This window comes from Apis cerana, linkage group LG1 (genome assembly GCF_029169275.1).
Source record: "Apis cerana isolate GH-2021 linkage group LG1, AcerK_1.0, whole genome shotgun sequence".
Taxonomy (NCBI): Eukaryota; Metazoa; Arthropoda; class Insecta; order Hymenoptera; family Apidae; genus Apis; species Apis cerana.
In genome coordinates this window covers 10,174,099-10,186,416 of record NC_083852.1, presented here as the reverse complement: position 1 = coordinate 10,186,416, position 12,318 = coordinate 10,174,099, and the positions used below count along the sequence as shown (strand labels likewise).

The window sequence follows — 12,318 nt, the reverse complement described above, 5'->3', positions numbered from 1 at the left end:
AGACAGTATTAAAGTAATAAAGGAAGGAGGGGAGAGAGAGAGAGAGAGAGAGAGAGAGAGAGAGAGAGAGAGAGAGAGAGAGAGAGAGAGAGAAAAGTAGACAGATTCCAGTGACTAGCGACAGCGAGACAGTCTTTGCGGGAGCCGCCTTCAGTTGCTCCCACGTGCAGTTCAGCTCGTTGAATTTTAACGAGTTAAATATTAAGGAGCAATTATACGATTTTTGTTAGAAAGATATTTTTTAAAAATATTTCTCTTAAGAAAGAAAAATAATTGTTTAAAATAATAAGTGAAAAAACTTCCGAAAATAATGCGCCGCAATGTTTGTCGCGAAAAATGAAGTAAAATTAAATATGCTATATTGTTTGTTTATCGATGCGATACAGTTTGGAACAACTTGAAATACAAGAATATACTGCAAATATTTTACAGGTGAGATATGCATTCGTTTAACGGATTCATCGTACGATAATTGTAAATCGATGAAATTTACTAATTATTTATATTTCACTCGAATATCAGATAAAATTGTCATTAGAAACGTCATTGAACAATATCGATTCGTTCAATGACGAGAGAAAAGACGTCACGGATTGCTTAAAAGGAAAAGGGAGGTGTTCGCTTCGAATCAAATTGATTTTAAACTTGAATACTGATAATAAAAATAAAATCAGTTAGATGTGACGTAGACTTCTCGTACATTTTCCTCATTTCTTTACATTATCTTCTTTAATCACATTTCCGGGTAAATTTCAGTAGGAGAGTCTGTTACATTATATCGTAAAGTTCGGTTCAAAATTATTGCTAAATAAATAACTATATTTTATAGGTATACTAATAATATTCGAAAAATTAATAAATTGAACAGAAAATAAATTACGATGGGACTTAATGCCGAGCTCACTGCTATACTTCGAGGTAATTGCAATACTATTCGTTCTTTTTTTTATAAAATATATACGTATATATTATAATTGTGTTTATTACTTTTTTACTTTTTTTTATTTTACATTTATTTTTAATTATTATATTTAATTATTATATTTTACATTTATTTTTGATTATTACATTATTATATTTTACATTTACTTTTAATTATTACATTATTATATCGATCTAATTTTTTTATTATAGATGTAGTGCAATTTTTGGAATTTCTTCGCGAAGTCAAACTTCCAACTAGAATGGAGAATATTCGGGATAATCTGTTAATACGTTCGAAAGATACATTAACGATGTTCGTGATAGAGAGGATCGGAAGATCGGCTTCCCCGGAACCATATTTGAATATGAACGCAGCTGGATCAAAAGGTCTAATGGTAACATTAAAAACAGAAACAGAGTTGCAAGAATACGTAGGAGCAGAGGAACATCCTCAGAAACAACAGCAGCAGCAAGATTATTATGAGGCATTTCAAGGAATGGAATCGACGAATAATACAATTGCGATTCATGAAACGATCAATAATCGTCAAACTAAAGAAGAAGAAATTGAACATACACTGGTGAACATATACGCGAATTTTTCGGCGACAGAAACGAAAAGTAAATGTCAATTATGTGGTCTCCTTTATAGAAAAGAAGGAAAAAAATTATTTGTATTCGAACAATATCGATCATGTTGGGTCGGTAAGTTAGAATTCGATTTTTAAAATTAATGCAATCAATACATTTTTACATATCTTCATCTATGTTTAAAATTATATGTTTTTTTTAAAAGAATTTTATTTCTTTGTAAATATAATAGGTTTAGTTGGATTACATTTGTTAATTTATGGAAGTGATCGAGACAACCGTCCATGTACGATTTTACCAATTCATGGTTATATGGCTCGAGCTGCTCCAAATGCAATTCCTCGAGATCAACGTCGAAGCGAATCTACTTTTGAAATCTTCCGTCCTGGTTGCAGAACTTTTCAGGTAGTATAAAATCTTTGATATAATATACACTATATATATAAAAAGGAAGAAAAAGAAAAAAAATAATATTTAAAATAAAATTCAACAAGTTTCATTTAGAACAATCATTTCATTTAAAACAATTTTATATTATTTCAGTTTTCTGCCAAAAGTCCGAAAGATATGGAACAATGGATAACAAAAATTTGTGAATTAGGAGGTGAAAAAAAGATAGAATCCAAAGAGTCGACAAGAGAAGTAGACAATATTGTCGCAAATAGTATTATTAAACAATCAAATGATTCAATTCAAGAAGATTTGAATTGTAAAGAAGAACGCTATCAAGATGTAAGTTCGCTAAGCGTTAATGAGCCTCCTGATAAATCTTCAATCATTCCGCCTGTTGCCAATAAGGAAACAGAAAGAGAAGCAAATGATTCTTCTACAAAGGATACTTTCCATGTATCCATTGATTCTTCCCTTCCTCAATTTTCCAATATTTCTGATACTGTCATTACTACTTCTCGTCTTCATTCAGCATCCCCTCCTCCATTACCTGCTCGAATCCCCCGAAAATTATTGACTATATCTGTTCGAAATTCGTCTTATGAATTTCCCGATGAAGAAGAAGATGATATTTATCATAAGATCGAAGAAGTTAGAGATACAATACAATATGGAAATGTTGGTGATACTTTTCAATCTCAAATTAAAATAAATGATGAACAATCGAACAAAAAATCCACAACGTATGATGATGTTCGTGCGAGCATAAAAAGCGGATATAAATTTGATGATAAACGAAAGAAGAAAGAGACTAAAAGAAAATCAATTGCCTCACGAAATGAATTAACGTATGATGATACTGCCAACACTATGTCTGAAGATAATAAAGTTGATGAACAAAACAAATTTGTATCTTACGACAATGTTGAGGTGATTGTATTGTGTGACCATGTTTCGTTCATATTTCTCATTTTTTTTCCTTTTGAATTTTCCTTATCTATTTTTACTCTTTTTCTTTTTTCCTTTTTTTATTAAATAAATCGTTTACGCTTAATATTTGATTTTGCATACTTCTTTTGTATACAGAATATAGTTTTGAATACAAAATCGATCAAGGCTCAAACAACGAATAAAACAGATGAACCATCAAAATTACCACAAAAGAAATCATTTTTGAATAGAATGAGAAGCAAAAAGGATTTTCCAAGAAAAAATGAGAAAAAAACTAAATGTAAAACTTCACCGCAACTATTACCGTCTGTAAATAATCAAGAACTATCTACTTACTATGATGATATATCTGATCTGATGAATATTCAACAAGAAACAATTCATGTTGAAGAACAACAATCTGAGTATACTTGTCCACCTCCACCTAGGCCAATTTATGCAAAACCACCGATAATCAACGATGTAATCGATACGGATCAATTTTATGATGATGTTGCATATCGAGACAAATCTAAAAATTATAAATTATCTCAAGTATGAACTATGTATTTCTTAATTTTTTCATTTAATTTTTATTATATTTTAATTTTTTTGCACAGTATTTAAAACAGTATTTTTTTTTTTATAGAATTATTTTTAAACGTATGACAAATGAATTTTCAGCAAACTACAAAGAATCTCTCTCCGGATTTTGTTCGCACGAATATTAACCGACCTGTTCTTTGCGAAAACATAAATTATTCGCAAGGATCATCACTTGTGGATAACGAACATTATAAGATACCACCTTCGCGATCCGAGTTATGTTATCCTAAGTCTCTTTCCATTAATCAACAAGTAGATGATCTGTATGATGATATCGCTATTCTCGCAGACTTTACAGCACGACAAAAAGAAGTTTTAAATAATAGAGATCATGAAAATTTAATAAAATCGCAAAGCAGCCCGGAAAAGAGATCATGGAATAGATTTGTTAGCGGAAAAAAATCAAAAATGATTGATTCAACAGTTATTGAAACAAACGGACGAGTTTTAACCGAGTTGGAAGATTCATCGGACGACTGTGGCGAACAACACGCTTCATTGCGAATGAATACCTTTCAAAAATTGATTAGTAGAATGGAAAACTCTCTTAGCAAAACATCTGCTAAATCAGCATCATCAATATTATTAAATAAAACAAATATTACAAATAATGTTTAATATTTTAAAAGAAATGCATATCTGCATGATTCAAAATAATGTATAACTAAATATTTGCAGACCAAAGAAGTAGTATGATACATTTTAATATATCTGTATTAATCTTTTATTTTTCAAAATAAATAACATTTTTTGATTCGCATATGTAATTTTAATACAACATAATACAAAGACATTCGGTTCCTCATTGGCTTTAGAAGTATCAATGATAATAAATTTTATTCATTAATTATATTTTACATCTACATCTTATAAAATTATTATATTCAATAAATTTGATCATTGAAATTCAAATATTTAAGAATCTTAATTTTTTTCATAATATTTAAAATGCGTATTATTTCATTGAAATATTAATTTTAAAATTTTTTTCATAGATAAAATATAAATTATCGCAAATATTAATTACGATTTTTTTAAGAGAATAAAGTACATTAGTACTATATTTTTTAAATTCCTTTAAAGATATACCTGTATTAGTTTCTATATAATTTATAAATAATTCTGATTGTTTTGAATACAATGGAAGAATCATAATCATTAGGGTAAATATTATACCCAAAAGAAAAACCCATAAGATCATGGACACAAAGAATTTATATACATTTTCTGAAATATCAATCAATTAAGATTACAATTATTTATATTTGCAGATTATATTATCTTTAAATATATATTATCTTTAATATTACCTTTAAATCCATGTTCTTTATTAATTTGATTATTGAGTGTCAATTTTGGAGGTTCTATTTTATTTTCATCTATTTGTTTTACTTTATTTAAAAGGTTAAACCCATTCTTATCTAAATTTTGTTTATTTTTTTCCAGTTTCTTTTTTTTTTTTTTTCCTCCTTTTTTTGTTGATATGGTATCTGTTTCTGTATCTACTATAAGTTAAAATAGCACTAATATACATTATATAAAAATTATTTAAAGATTTATGTATTTTATTTTTAAAATTTACCTGTAATAGTAGCATTCAATCTTCGTAATTTTTCTTCCTCAATAGTAACTTTAACATATGATAAATAAGAAACAATATTGCGAGCACAAGCTTGACATTCACTCAAATTACTACAAGGACCAGCAACACTAGCTACAGCAGGAGTTAAAGGATTTTCTTTTAAGTCTAACCATCTTAAATTTTTTAATTCACTTAAACTAAGTGGTAATCTGCTTATCTGTAAAATCATTTTTCCATTATTTATATATAATTTAAATTTACTTTAAAAATATTTAATGTTATTTTTAATTTACTTGATTTGCATAAAGATCCAAATGTTTCAGTTGTCTCAATTCTCCAAAATTTTCAGGGATTTCTGTCAACATATTTTTACTAAGATCCAATTTAACTATTTGTTTAAGATCAACGAAAGTATTCTGAAAATAATTATTTATAATAAAAAATATATGTATATTTCATTTATTAAATGAAAATAATAAACTTGTGAAAACTTACAGGTAAAAATGTTAAAAGATTATTTGATAAATCCAAAATTGTTGCTTTTTTGATAGTTGCCTGAAAAATATAATATAATATAAATATTTAATATTTGAATTTAGGATTATATATATTTATAATAAATATAATATTATAATTTTATAGTGTAAGACAATACAAAAAATATATTTAATATGAGATATTGATATTTTAAATCAAATTAAATAAAATTTTAAAAATTGAACATGTGTCAAATTAAATCAAATATAAATTTTTAAACATACGATTTCTCGAACAGGCACTTCTTTCAGGTCGCACAAGCTAAGATCTAATGTTTCGTCTTTTAGTCTATTTTTAACGTTTTTTAAATTCATTTTGGTAATATAATAAATTAATCGAATAAAATAATAAAACACAGAAAACGTATGGTATTTGTGCTTTTTTGTGGCGTCACCTTCTGGTAGATAACATATTGCTAGAAAGTTAAATGAATATAATGTCAAATAATAGAACAGTAAACAGTAAAGTACTTTTTATTCTTCCATTTGATAAAAAATTTCATAATAATAAAAACATTTTCAACAAATAATACATAGATATGTTAATGAAAATCAATATCAAATAATTAAGAATATGTCATTTTTAACTTTTGCCTTTCGCATTTGACGATTTAGCAACTTTTAAAATTATACAAACGTTGGCAGAACTTGATTGGCGATTGTAGTGAACTACGATGTAAGTAACATGATGCCTATAAGCTATATCAATAGTAATGAATAGTTCTATACATTTACAGCAATTGCACTTGTATATTTGAAAAAAATTGACAAGTGAAGAGAGATTTTGATTTTATCAGGAATTTGTGTAAATGAAGGAAATTGATAACCGTGGTGTATTTAATTTTTAAGATTTACAAAAATTGTATAATTTTCCAAACTATTTTTCAATCGATTTATCTACTTTTAGATTAAAAATTAAATTCATTCAGAATGTCTACACGGTATATGAAAAAAGTATATGGAAGCGATATGTTATCCGAAAAGGATAGTGAAAATGAGAATGAGATAGACAATTCAATAATTGGCAATGTTAAATCTAAGACATTCAATTTGTTTGATGTGGTATGTCTTCAAAGTGCTTTAATTAATAAATAACTTTTCATTTGTTTACATAATTATTTAATAATTTAATAATGTTATAGTCAAATTCTTTTTTGAATTTTCTGAATATATATTTTAATACATTATTTAATATTAATAAATTTATTTTTTTTTCTTTTAGTTGAATCAAAATTCTGAAATTAGTGAGGAAGAAAATGAAGAAGAACAAGTGATAGATAAAAATTGTATCAATGAAGTTAAACGTAAGAAAAAAAAAAAGAAACGAAAGAAATTTGAAAGTTCTAAAGCTCAAATTGAATCTAAAGAAGAGGATGTAGATGAAATTGAAAGAACAGTAAGAGAAGTAAATAAATTGCTTGGGGAACCACTTCCAAGTTGTAGCTCTCAAAACATAGATAATTTACAATGGATTGAACAAAAATCTAAAGAAGATATTTTATTAGTGCAACATAAACACTTAAATCCATATAATGAACTTAAAAGAATTTTTGGTAGTAAAACAGTACAAGCTGAACAAAAGTATGTTTCTATTATTAAAAACTTTGTTATTTTATTATAGATATAAAATAAATAATATAATTAGATCTTATTAATTTTAACAGTAATAGAAGAAATAGAGGTCGATTAGGTCATTTGAAAAAAACTTGGTTGGTTTCTGCTAGAGATAATTGGCCACCAATTAATAAATCTGGACTTTCAATGTCTTTGGATCATACTATACCATCTATTAATAACATTCAATATTTTATATATGATCATAGTCCATCATATAGACAAATTCAGTTAAAATTTTTGGAAGCAGTTGAAAGTTTGAATCCTGAAAATATTGTTGTATGTTATATTTAAATTTAATTTATATTAATTTAAATGTATTATATTTAAATATCAAAAAATAATATATAAAAGAATTGAAATTTATATTTTCTTTTAGAGTATAATCAATGCACATTCTTATCATGTTGATGCATTATTACAATTAGCTGAACTTTGTAAACTCAACGAAGATTTAGCAATGGCTGCAGAATTTACAGAAAGAGCTTTATACTGCTTAGAATGTGCTTTTCATCCACTGTTTAACTTTACAACTGCACTTTGCAGATTAGACTATAAAAAACAACAAAATCGTGCTTTATTTATAACTTTATTTAAACATCTTAATTTTGTTGGTGGTCGTGCATGTTATAGGTAAGAAACAAGATTTTAATGCTTTTCTTAATTTTTTTCAAACTTATTCACATTTCAGAACAAGTTTGGAATTTTGTAAATTACTTTTATCACTTGATCCAGAAGGTGATCCATTAGCTGTGATTCTTTTCCTTGATTTCTATGCTTTAAGAGCAAAAGAATATGAATGGTTTATTGAATTTTGCAATCTTTGGGACAATACAAGAAATTTAACTCAATTGCCAAATATAGCATTCAATTTAGCTTTAGCTCATTTTCATTTAGGCAATACATCTTCTGCTAATGAATTTTTACAAAATGCTTTAATAATGTTTCCGGGTGTATTAATACCATTACTAGAAAAATGTAGTATACAATCTGATAAAATGGTAATTTCATATATATTAATAAAAAAGTTTTTAATAAATTTTTATATAAAATTGAAAAATTATTAAATAAAAAATGTTTTATAGGTACAAACTCATAATTTCTTTAATACTAAGGCAGTAACTTCAACTTCACCAGCATTAGAAAAATTACAAAATTTATATGTTGTACGTAATTTTCGTTTGTGGAAAGAAACAGATCTTTTACCATGGTTATGTGAGAATGTACATATTGTACTAAATCGTGTTGATTCAAAAGATGACTATGTAAAGTATTGTGAAATAAAACGAAGCAAACGTTACCAAGGAAAATTACCAAGAAATATTTTACGACATATTATATTGTCTGATATAAAAGATATTACTGTAAACGTGCAAGAGGTATAAAAATTTTTATATTGTACTTTTCAAATTTTTTTATCTCTACTATACTAAAAGGAAATCTTATATGAAATTTTAGGTACAAAATGATGGTTCTGTTCTTTCACATGATCCTTTACCACCAGTGGATAGTATTGATATTTACAAACGACCTACTACAAATACAGGCACAAATAGAACTAATTCTAATCTTTTGTCTCTCTTTTTTTCATCCTTGTTTGAAGATATTAGTGGAGATGTTGCAAATGCTCTGGAAGGATTAAATTTACTGTGAGTATATAATAATATTAATAATAGTAATAATAATAATAATAGCAGTAATAATAGCAGAAATAATGTAAAACTAATAAATAAAAAATTATTATATATATAACATAATATTTGTATGTAAAATTTTTTAGCTATGATAACAACGAACAAACATAATGTTAATTACTACTATTGATTATTGATTACATCATAAAACAACAATTCAAAGTTCAGAATACTTTATTTATTAAACGAATTAAAATGAAATCAGGTATATAAATATTTTTAAAACAATTACTATTTTTATGAAAGTAATGTATATTTTATGCCAGGTAATATATCTAATGTTTAATAATGAAAATTATAAAATTATAATTCTTTTTTTTATTATTATTCTTACTATTATCACTACCATTATCATCATTATTGTGATTACATAATAATTTATTATATGTACATGAAACTTTATATATCCTGATTATATACGTATATTCATGTTGTATGATATGAAGTTGTATACATACATTGTTTGTACCATCTTGTACTTCTTATTATAATTTTTTGTAGTTTTTGGTGCAATTATCAACTCAAATTGTGAAAAATTGTAGATACATAAAATATGTGTGTGTGTGTGTTACACACACACACACACACTATACTAATAAATAAACTATATTGTTGCAATATTTGTATTAAAATGTTATTTCTGAAATATAATTTTTTTTTATTGGTATCTTAAATGTATTATATAGAACAATGTAAAGTATATATTTCATAAATATGATTCATTAAAAAAGAATTATTATTTTCAAATACTTATTTTATGTACAGATCTATACAATCATTTTGTATTATAATTTTATCAATTATTCTTAATCATTGCTTCTAATGCAGTGATCTTTATTCTTGTAAATAATTTTCTATATTTTTATGACATATGAATATTGACATATATCAATATAATAATTGATGAGCATAAAACTTCTTTTTTGTGTGCGTTTACCAGTGTAATATTGGCGTATTTCTGTAATTTTATTAATAATAATAATAATTATTAATAATAATAATTACGATAGAAATACCCATTCCATATAAGAAAATATATCATCAAAGATGAAAAAAATAAAAATGATCAACTTATTAACAAAATATTTAAAATTCAGAAAGACCATTGGTCCATAATAACGACATTTGTATTCTTATTTATTTTACACCATACTGTGAAATACGGGATTATAGCGACAAATTCCGGGACCATATTCTTGATAAGCTTTTTTAGTATGACAGACTGTATAAAATTCTGGATCACTAGCCAATAAAGCTCCACCATACCATACTGCCCATCGTTGTTTGTGATGTGATATAACATGGACATCTATAGGCTTTGGCTAAAATAAAATGAAACATAAATATTGATGTTATTTTTTTTTTTCATTAAAATATATAAAACATATACCGTAATAAGACTTCCACTTAATGTTTCACTAAGTTTGAGACGTGCATCAACAATTCGTTTTATATCACGTTGCAATCGTCTACCAAAATCTTTGAACATTGTAGAACCACCTGATAATACAATATTGCTATATAATGGTCTTCTAACATCTATTGGACAATTTTGAATTACATCATCTACAATTTCACTTAATGGTGTTGTGAAATCTGGATTAGAAAACTAAAAAATAAAAAAGAGATAATAAAATTAGAAATACAATTATGCTTCTTTTTTTATTTTATTGTATACTTAAATTTAAATAAATTATACTTCAGGATGGAAGAATATTTCTGGTCCTAGAAACCTTTCATATCCAACATCTACTACAAATGGTTGTTTTGTAATACTGTTCACACCTTCATATTTTTTTATTTTAGTAGGATCACTATCATACTTAGCAAATTCTTTTGAAATATCAGGACATATATAACAATATTTTTCTTTTATTGCCTTAGCTGTTTCTAATGATTGTTCAGGTGGTATTCCAATTTCACGTTCTCGTAATAAACTTTGAATAAAATACGTAATATCACGACCAGCAATAGGAATATGTTTTATACAACTTCCTATAACAAAACCTTCTGCCTGAGTAATAGAATAAATTGATTAATTATAAAATATTTTTTGTGTATATGTTATATGTTTATATGTGAATTTATATTTTACATATGTATTCATATATATTTCATATTTTTCTTTTTTTAAACATACCACTGGTATTACATGTGTAACTCCATCTCCACTATCAACAACCACACCCGTCAATGTTCTATCCTCTATTGTTTTAGCTGTCCAAGAAGCAGCTAATGCTAATACTGCTTGTACAGCAATATAAAGACCTGGTACATTAAATGATTCAAACATTATTTCTGCAGTATATTCACGATTTTCAGGAGTGTTTAATGGTGGTTCCGTAAGTAAAAAATAATGATCTTCAGGTTCTGCTCTAAGATATTTAAAAATACACTGCTGCAGAAATTTTTCCATTAAATCCCAGTCTTCTACTAACCCATGTCTAACTGGATACTGAACAAAATCAAATATAAATTATAAAACTATTTAAACAACATTATATATTTCAATGATAATACTAATTTATAATATGTAACATACTTTTACAGAATAACCAGTAGCTTCAAAAGCTTCATCTCCAATATAAGCATCCAGATCTTCAACTCCTTTAGTAACTCTTCTAGCATTGTTATCTCCAACTTTTGCAGTTTCTTTAATAGCAATTGCAGATGGAATTATAAGTTGAGGTTCTTTATTGCCTGCAAAGCCTAGCTTCGTATATCTATAAACTCACAAAAAATAATTTTTTTAATAAAACAAATAATAAAGATTTCTATAATAATTTTACTACTAATACATTACTACTATTTATTTAAATTAAGTTTAAAAATTTATTTGAAATATTTACCAACAATTTTATTATTTTTTAAATATATATATAATAAACAAATTTAAATTATTAACATTTATTTGAATATTAAGAAAAAACAGAATAAAAATAAATAATTTTAAATTGATTCATATTATTTAGATATTTGTTTCACTTGTAAAATGACATGTGTCATTAAATCATTTTAGTCTATTCAAATATAATTTTTTTAATTTCTTACCCCGTACCCACGTCAATCACACATGCAGGAAGACGACCAAGCATTGTGTATTTTTCGTTTTTATTAGTTTTTGCTTTTATTTTTATTTAAAAGAAATATGCCTCAATTTAACAGCTCAAATTTAACGCTCATCCGCTCCAATTAACCACACCTCGCTTTAAAGATAAAGCAGAAGCGCACTTTAAGCAGCATGTTCATTGAACGAAATTTTCCATGATTGTCAAAAATGGAAACTCACAGGTGTTATATATGATCAGAATTTTGTGGCTCCTCATTGCGTGAAATTTTGCGCGGCAAGTATGAATTACATAATACCAAAATAAAGTATAAAAAATTTTGAAAAAAATTATATTGATTAATTATCATGATTATGTGTTATAATTATCAATCATCTGATGAT

The 12,318-nt window shown here is 25.9% G+C and overlaps 4 protein-coding genes across 9 annotated transcripts; 2 read left to right on the top strand and 2 right to left on the bottom strand.

The window, feature by feature from the left end:
- The first annotated feature begins 119 nt into the window (after window positions 1-119).
- LOC107997765 (uncharacterized) lies at window positions 120-4,201 on the top strand. 3 transcript variants are annotated; one of them, XM_017056596.3, is made up of 8 exons: window positions 120-432; window positions 523-745; window positions 830-918; window positions 1,135-1,629; window positions 1,748-1,920; window positions 2,059-2,835; window positions 2,992-3,390; window positions 3,520-4,201. In XM_017056596.3, exons 3-8 carry the CDS (start codon window positions 882-884, stop codon window positions 4,057-4,059), a joined length of 2,421 nt encoding a protein of 806 aa, XP_016912085.2. In that variant the 5' UTR covers window positions 120-432; window positions 523-745; window positions 830-881; the 3' UTR covers window positions 4,060-4,201. The 3 variants fall into 3 exon arrangements, with proteins under 3 accessions (XP_016912085.2, XP_061942198.1, XP_016912095.2); XM_062086214.1 differs by lacking the exon at window positions 523-745 and having other exon boundaries at window positions 2,059-2,247; XM_017056606.3 differs by lacking the exon at window positions 523-745.
- LOC107997816 (leucine-rich repeat-containing protein 59) lies at window positions 4,142-5,921 on the bottom strand. 2 transcript variants are annotated; one of them, XM_028666446.2, is made up of 6 exons: window positions 5,785-5,921; window positions 5,519-5,578; window positions 5,317-5,439; window positions 5,024-5,240; window positions 4,752-4,946; window positions 4,142-4,668 (listed from the first exon to the last, which is right to left on the bottom strand). In XM_028666446.2, exons 1-6 carry the CDS (start codon window positions 5,872-5,874, stop codon window positions 4,397-4,399), a joined length of 957 nt encoding a protein of 318 aa, XP_028522247.1. In that variant the 5' UTR covers window positions 5,875-5,921; the 3' UTR covers window positions 4,142-4,396. The 2 variants fall into 2 exon arrangements, with proteins under 2 accessions (XP_028522247.1, XP_016912168.1); XM_017056679.2 differs by having other exon boundaries at window positions 4,752-4,943.
- A 175-nt stretch (window positions 5,922-6,096) lies between these two features.
- LOC107997796 (ribosome quality control complex subunit TCF25) lies at window positions 6,097-9,485 on the top strand. Of its 3 annotated transcripts, none has more exons than XM_017056658.3 (9): window positions 6,097-6,235; window positions 6,467-6,621; window positions 6,782-7,140; window positions 7,224-7,452; window positions 7,553-7,806; window positions 7,865-8,174; window positions 8,259-8,552; window positions 8,632-8,822; window positions 8,954-9,485. In XM_017056658.3, the coding sequence occupies exons 2-9, from the start codon at window positions 6,490-6,492 to the stop codon at window positions 8,976-8,978; spliced, it is 1,794 nt and encodes a 597-aa protein (XP_016912147.1). In that variant the 5' UTR covers window positions 6,097-6,235; window positions 6,467-6,489; the 3' UTR covers window positions 8,979-9,485. The 3 variants fall into 3 exon arrangements, with proteins under 3 accessions (XP_016912147.1, XP_016912139.1, XP_016912130.1); XM_017056650.3 differs by lacking the exon at window positions 6,097-6,235 and adding an exon at window positions 6,250-6,387; XM_017056641.3 differs by lacking the exon at window positions 6,097-6,235 and adding an exon at window positions 6,255-6,392.
- Window positions 9,486-9,976: 491 nt separating this feature from the next.
- On the bottom strand, window positions 9,977-12,135 carry LOC107998045 (actin-related protein 3). The gene is made up of 6 exons (XM_017057063.3): window positions 11,919-12,135; window positions 11,410-11,590; window positions 11,008-11,322; window positions 10,567-10,881; window positions 10,258-10,476; window positions 9,977-10,189 (listed from the first exon to the last, which is right to left on the bottom strand). Exons 1-6 carry the CDS (start codon window positions 11,960-11,962, stop codon window positions 10,010-10,012), a joined length of 1,254 nt encoding a protein of 417 aa, XP_016912552.1. The 5' UTR covers window positions 11,963-12,135; the 3' UTR covers window positions 9,977-10,009.
- Between the last annotated feature and the right edge of the window lie 183 nt (window positions 12,136-12,318).

Bases quoted from the DNA above. Each gene is read 5' to 3' on its own strand.
- LOC107997765 (XM_017056606.3), top strand. From the start codon at position 882: ATGGGACTTAATGCCGAGCTCACTGCTATACTTCGAG. The intron at 919-1,134 runs GTAATTGCAATA...TTTTTATTATAG, and splicing joins GCTCACTGCTATACTTCGAG to ATGTAGTGCAATTTTTGGAA. The intron at 2,836-2,991 runs GTGATTGTATTG...TTTTGTATACAG, and splicing joins TATCTTACGACAATGTTGAG to AATATAGTTTTGAATACAAA.
- LOC107997816 (XM_028666446.2), bottom strand. From the start codon at position 5,874: ATGAATTTAAAAAACGTTAAAAATAGACTAAAAGACGAAACATTAGAT. The intron at 5,579-5,784 runs GTATGTTTAAAA...TATATTTTTCAG, and splicing joins AAGTGCCTGTTCGAGAAATC to GCAACTATCAAAAAAGCAAC. The intron at 5,241-5,316 runs GTAAATTAAAAA...ATGATTTTACAG, and splicing joins TGGATCTTTATGCAAATCAA to ATAAGCAGATTACCACTTAG.
- LOC107997796 (XM_017056658.3), top strand. From the start codon at position 6,490: ATGTCTACACGGTATATGAAAAAAGTATATGGAAGCGATATGTTATCC. The intron at 6,622-6,781 runs GTATGTCTTCAA...TTTTTCTTTTAG, and splicing joins CATTCAATTTGTTTGATGTG to TTGAATCAAAATTCTGAAAT. The intron at 7,141-7,223 runs GTATGTTTCTAT...TAATTTTAACAG, and splicing joins ACAGTACAAGCTGAACAAAA to TAATAGAAGAAATAGAGGTC.
- LOC107998045 (XM_017057063.3), bottom strand. From the start codon at position 11,962: ATGCTTGGTCGTCTTCCTGCATGTGTGATTGACGTGGGTACGGG. The intron at 11,591-11,918 runs GTAAGAAATTAA...GTGAGTTTATAG, and splicing joins GTGATTGACGTGGGTACGGG to ATATACGAAGCTAGGCTTTG. The intron at 10,190-10,257 runs GTATATGTTTTA...ATTTTATTTTAG, and splicing joins TAAGTGGAAGTCTTATTACG to CCAAAGCCTATAGATGTCCA.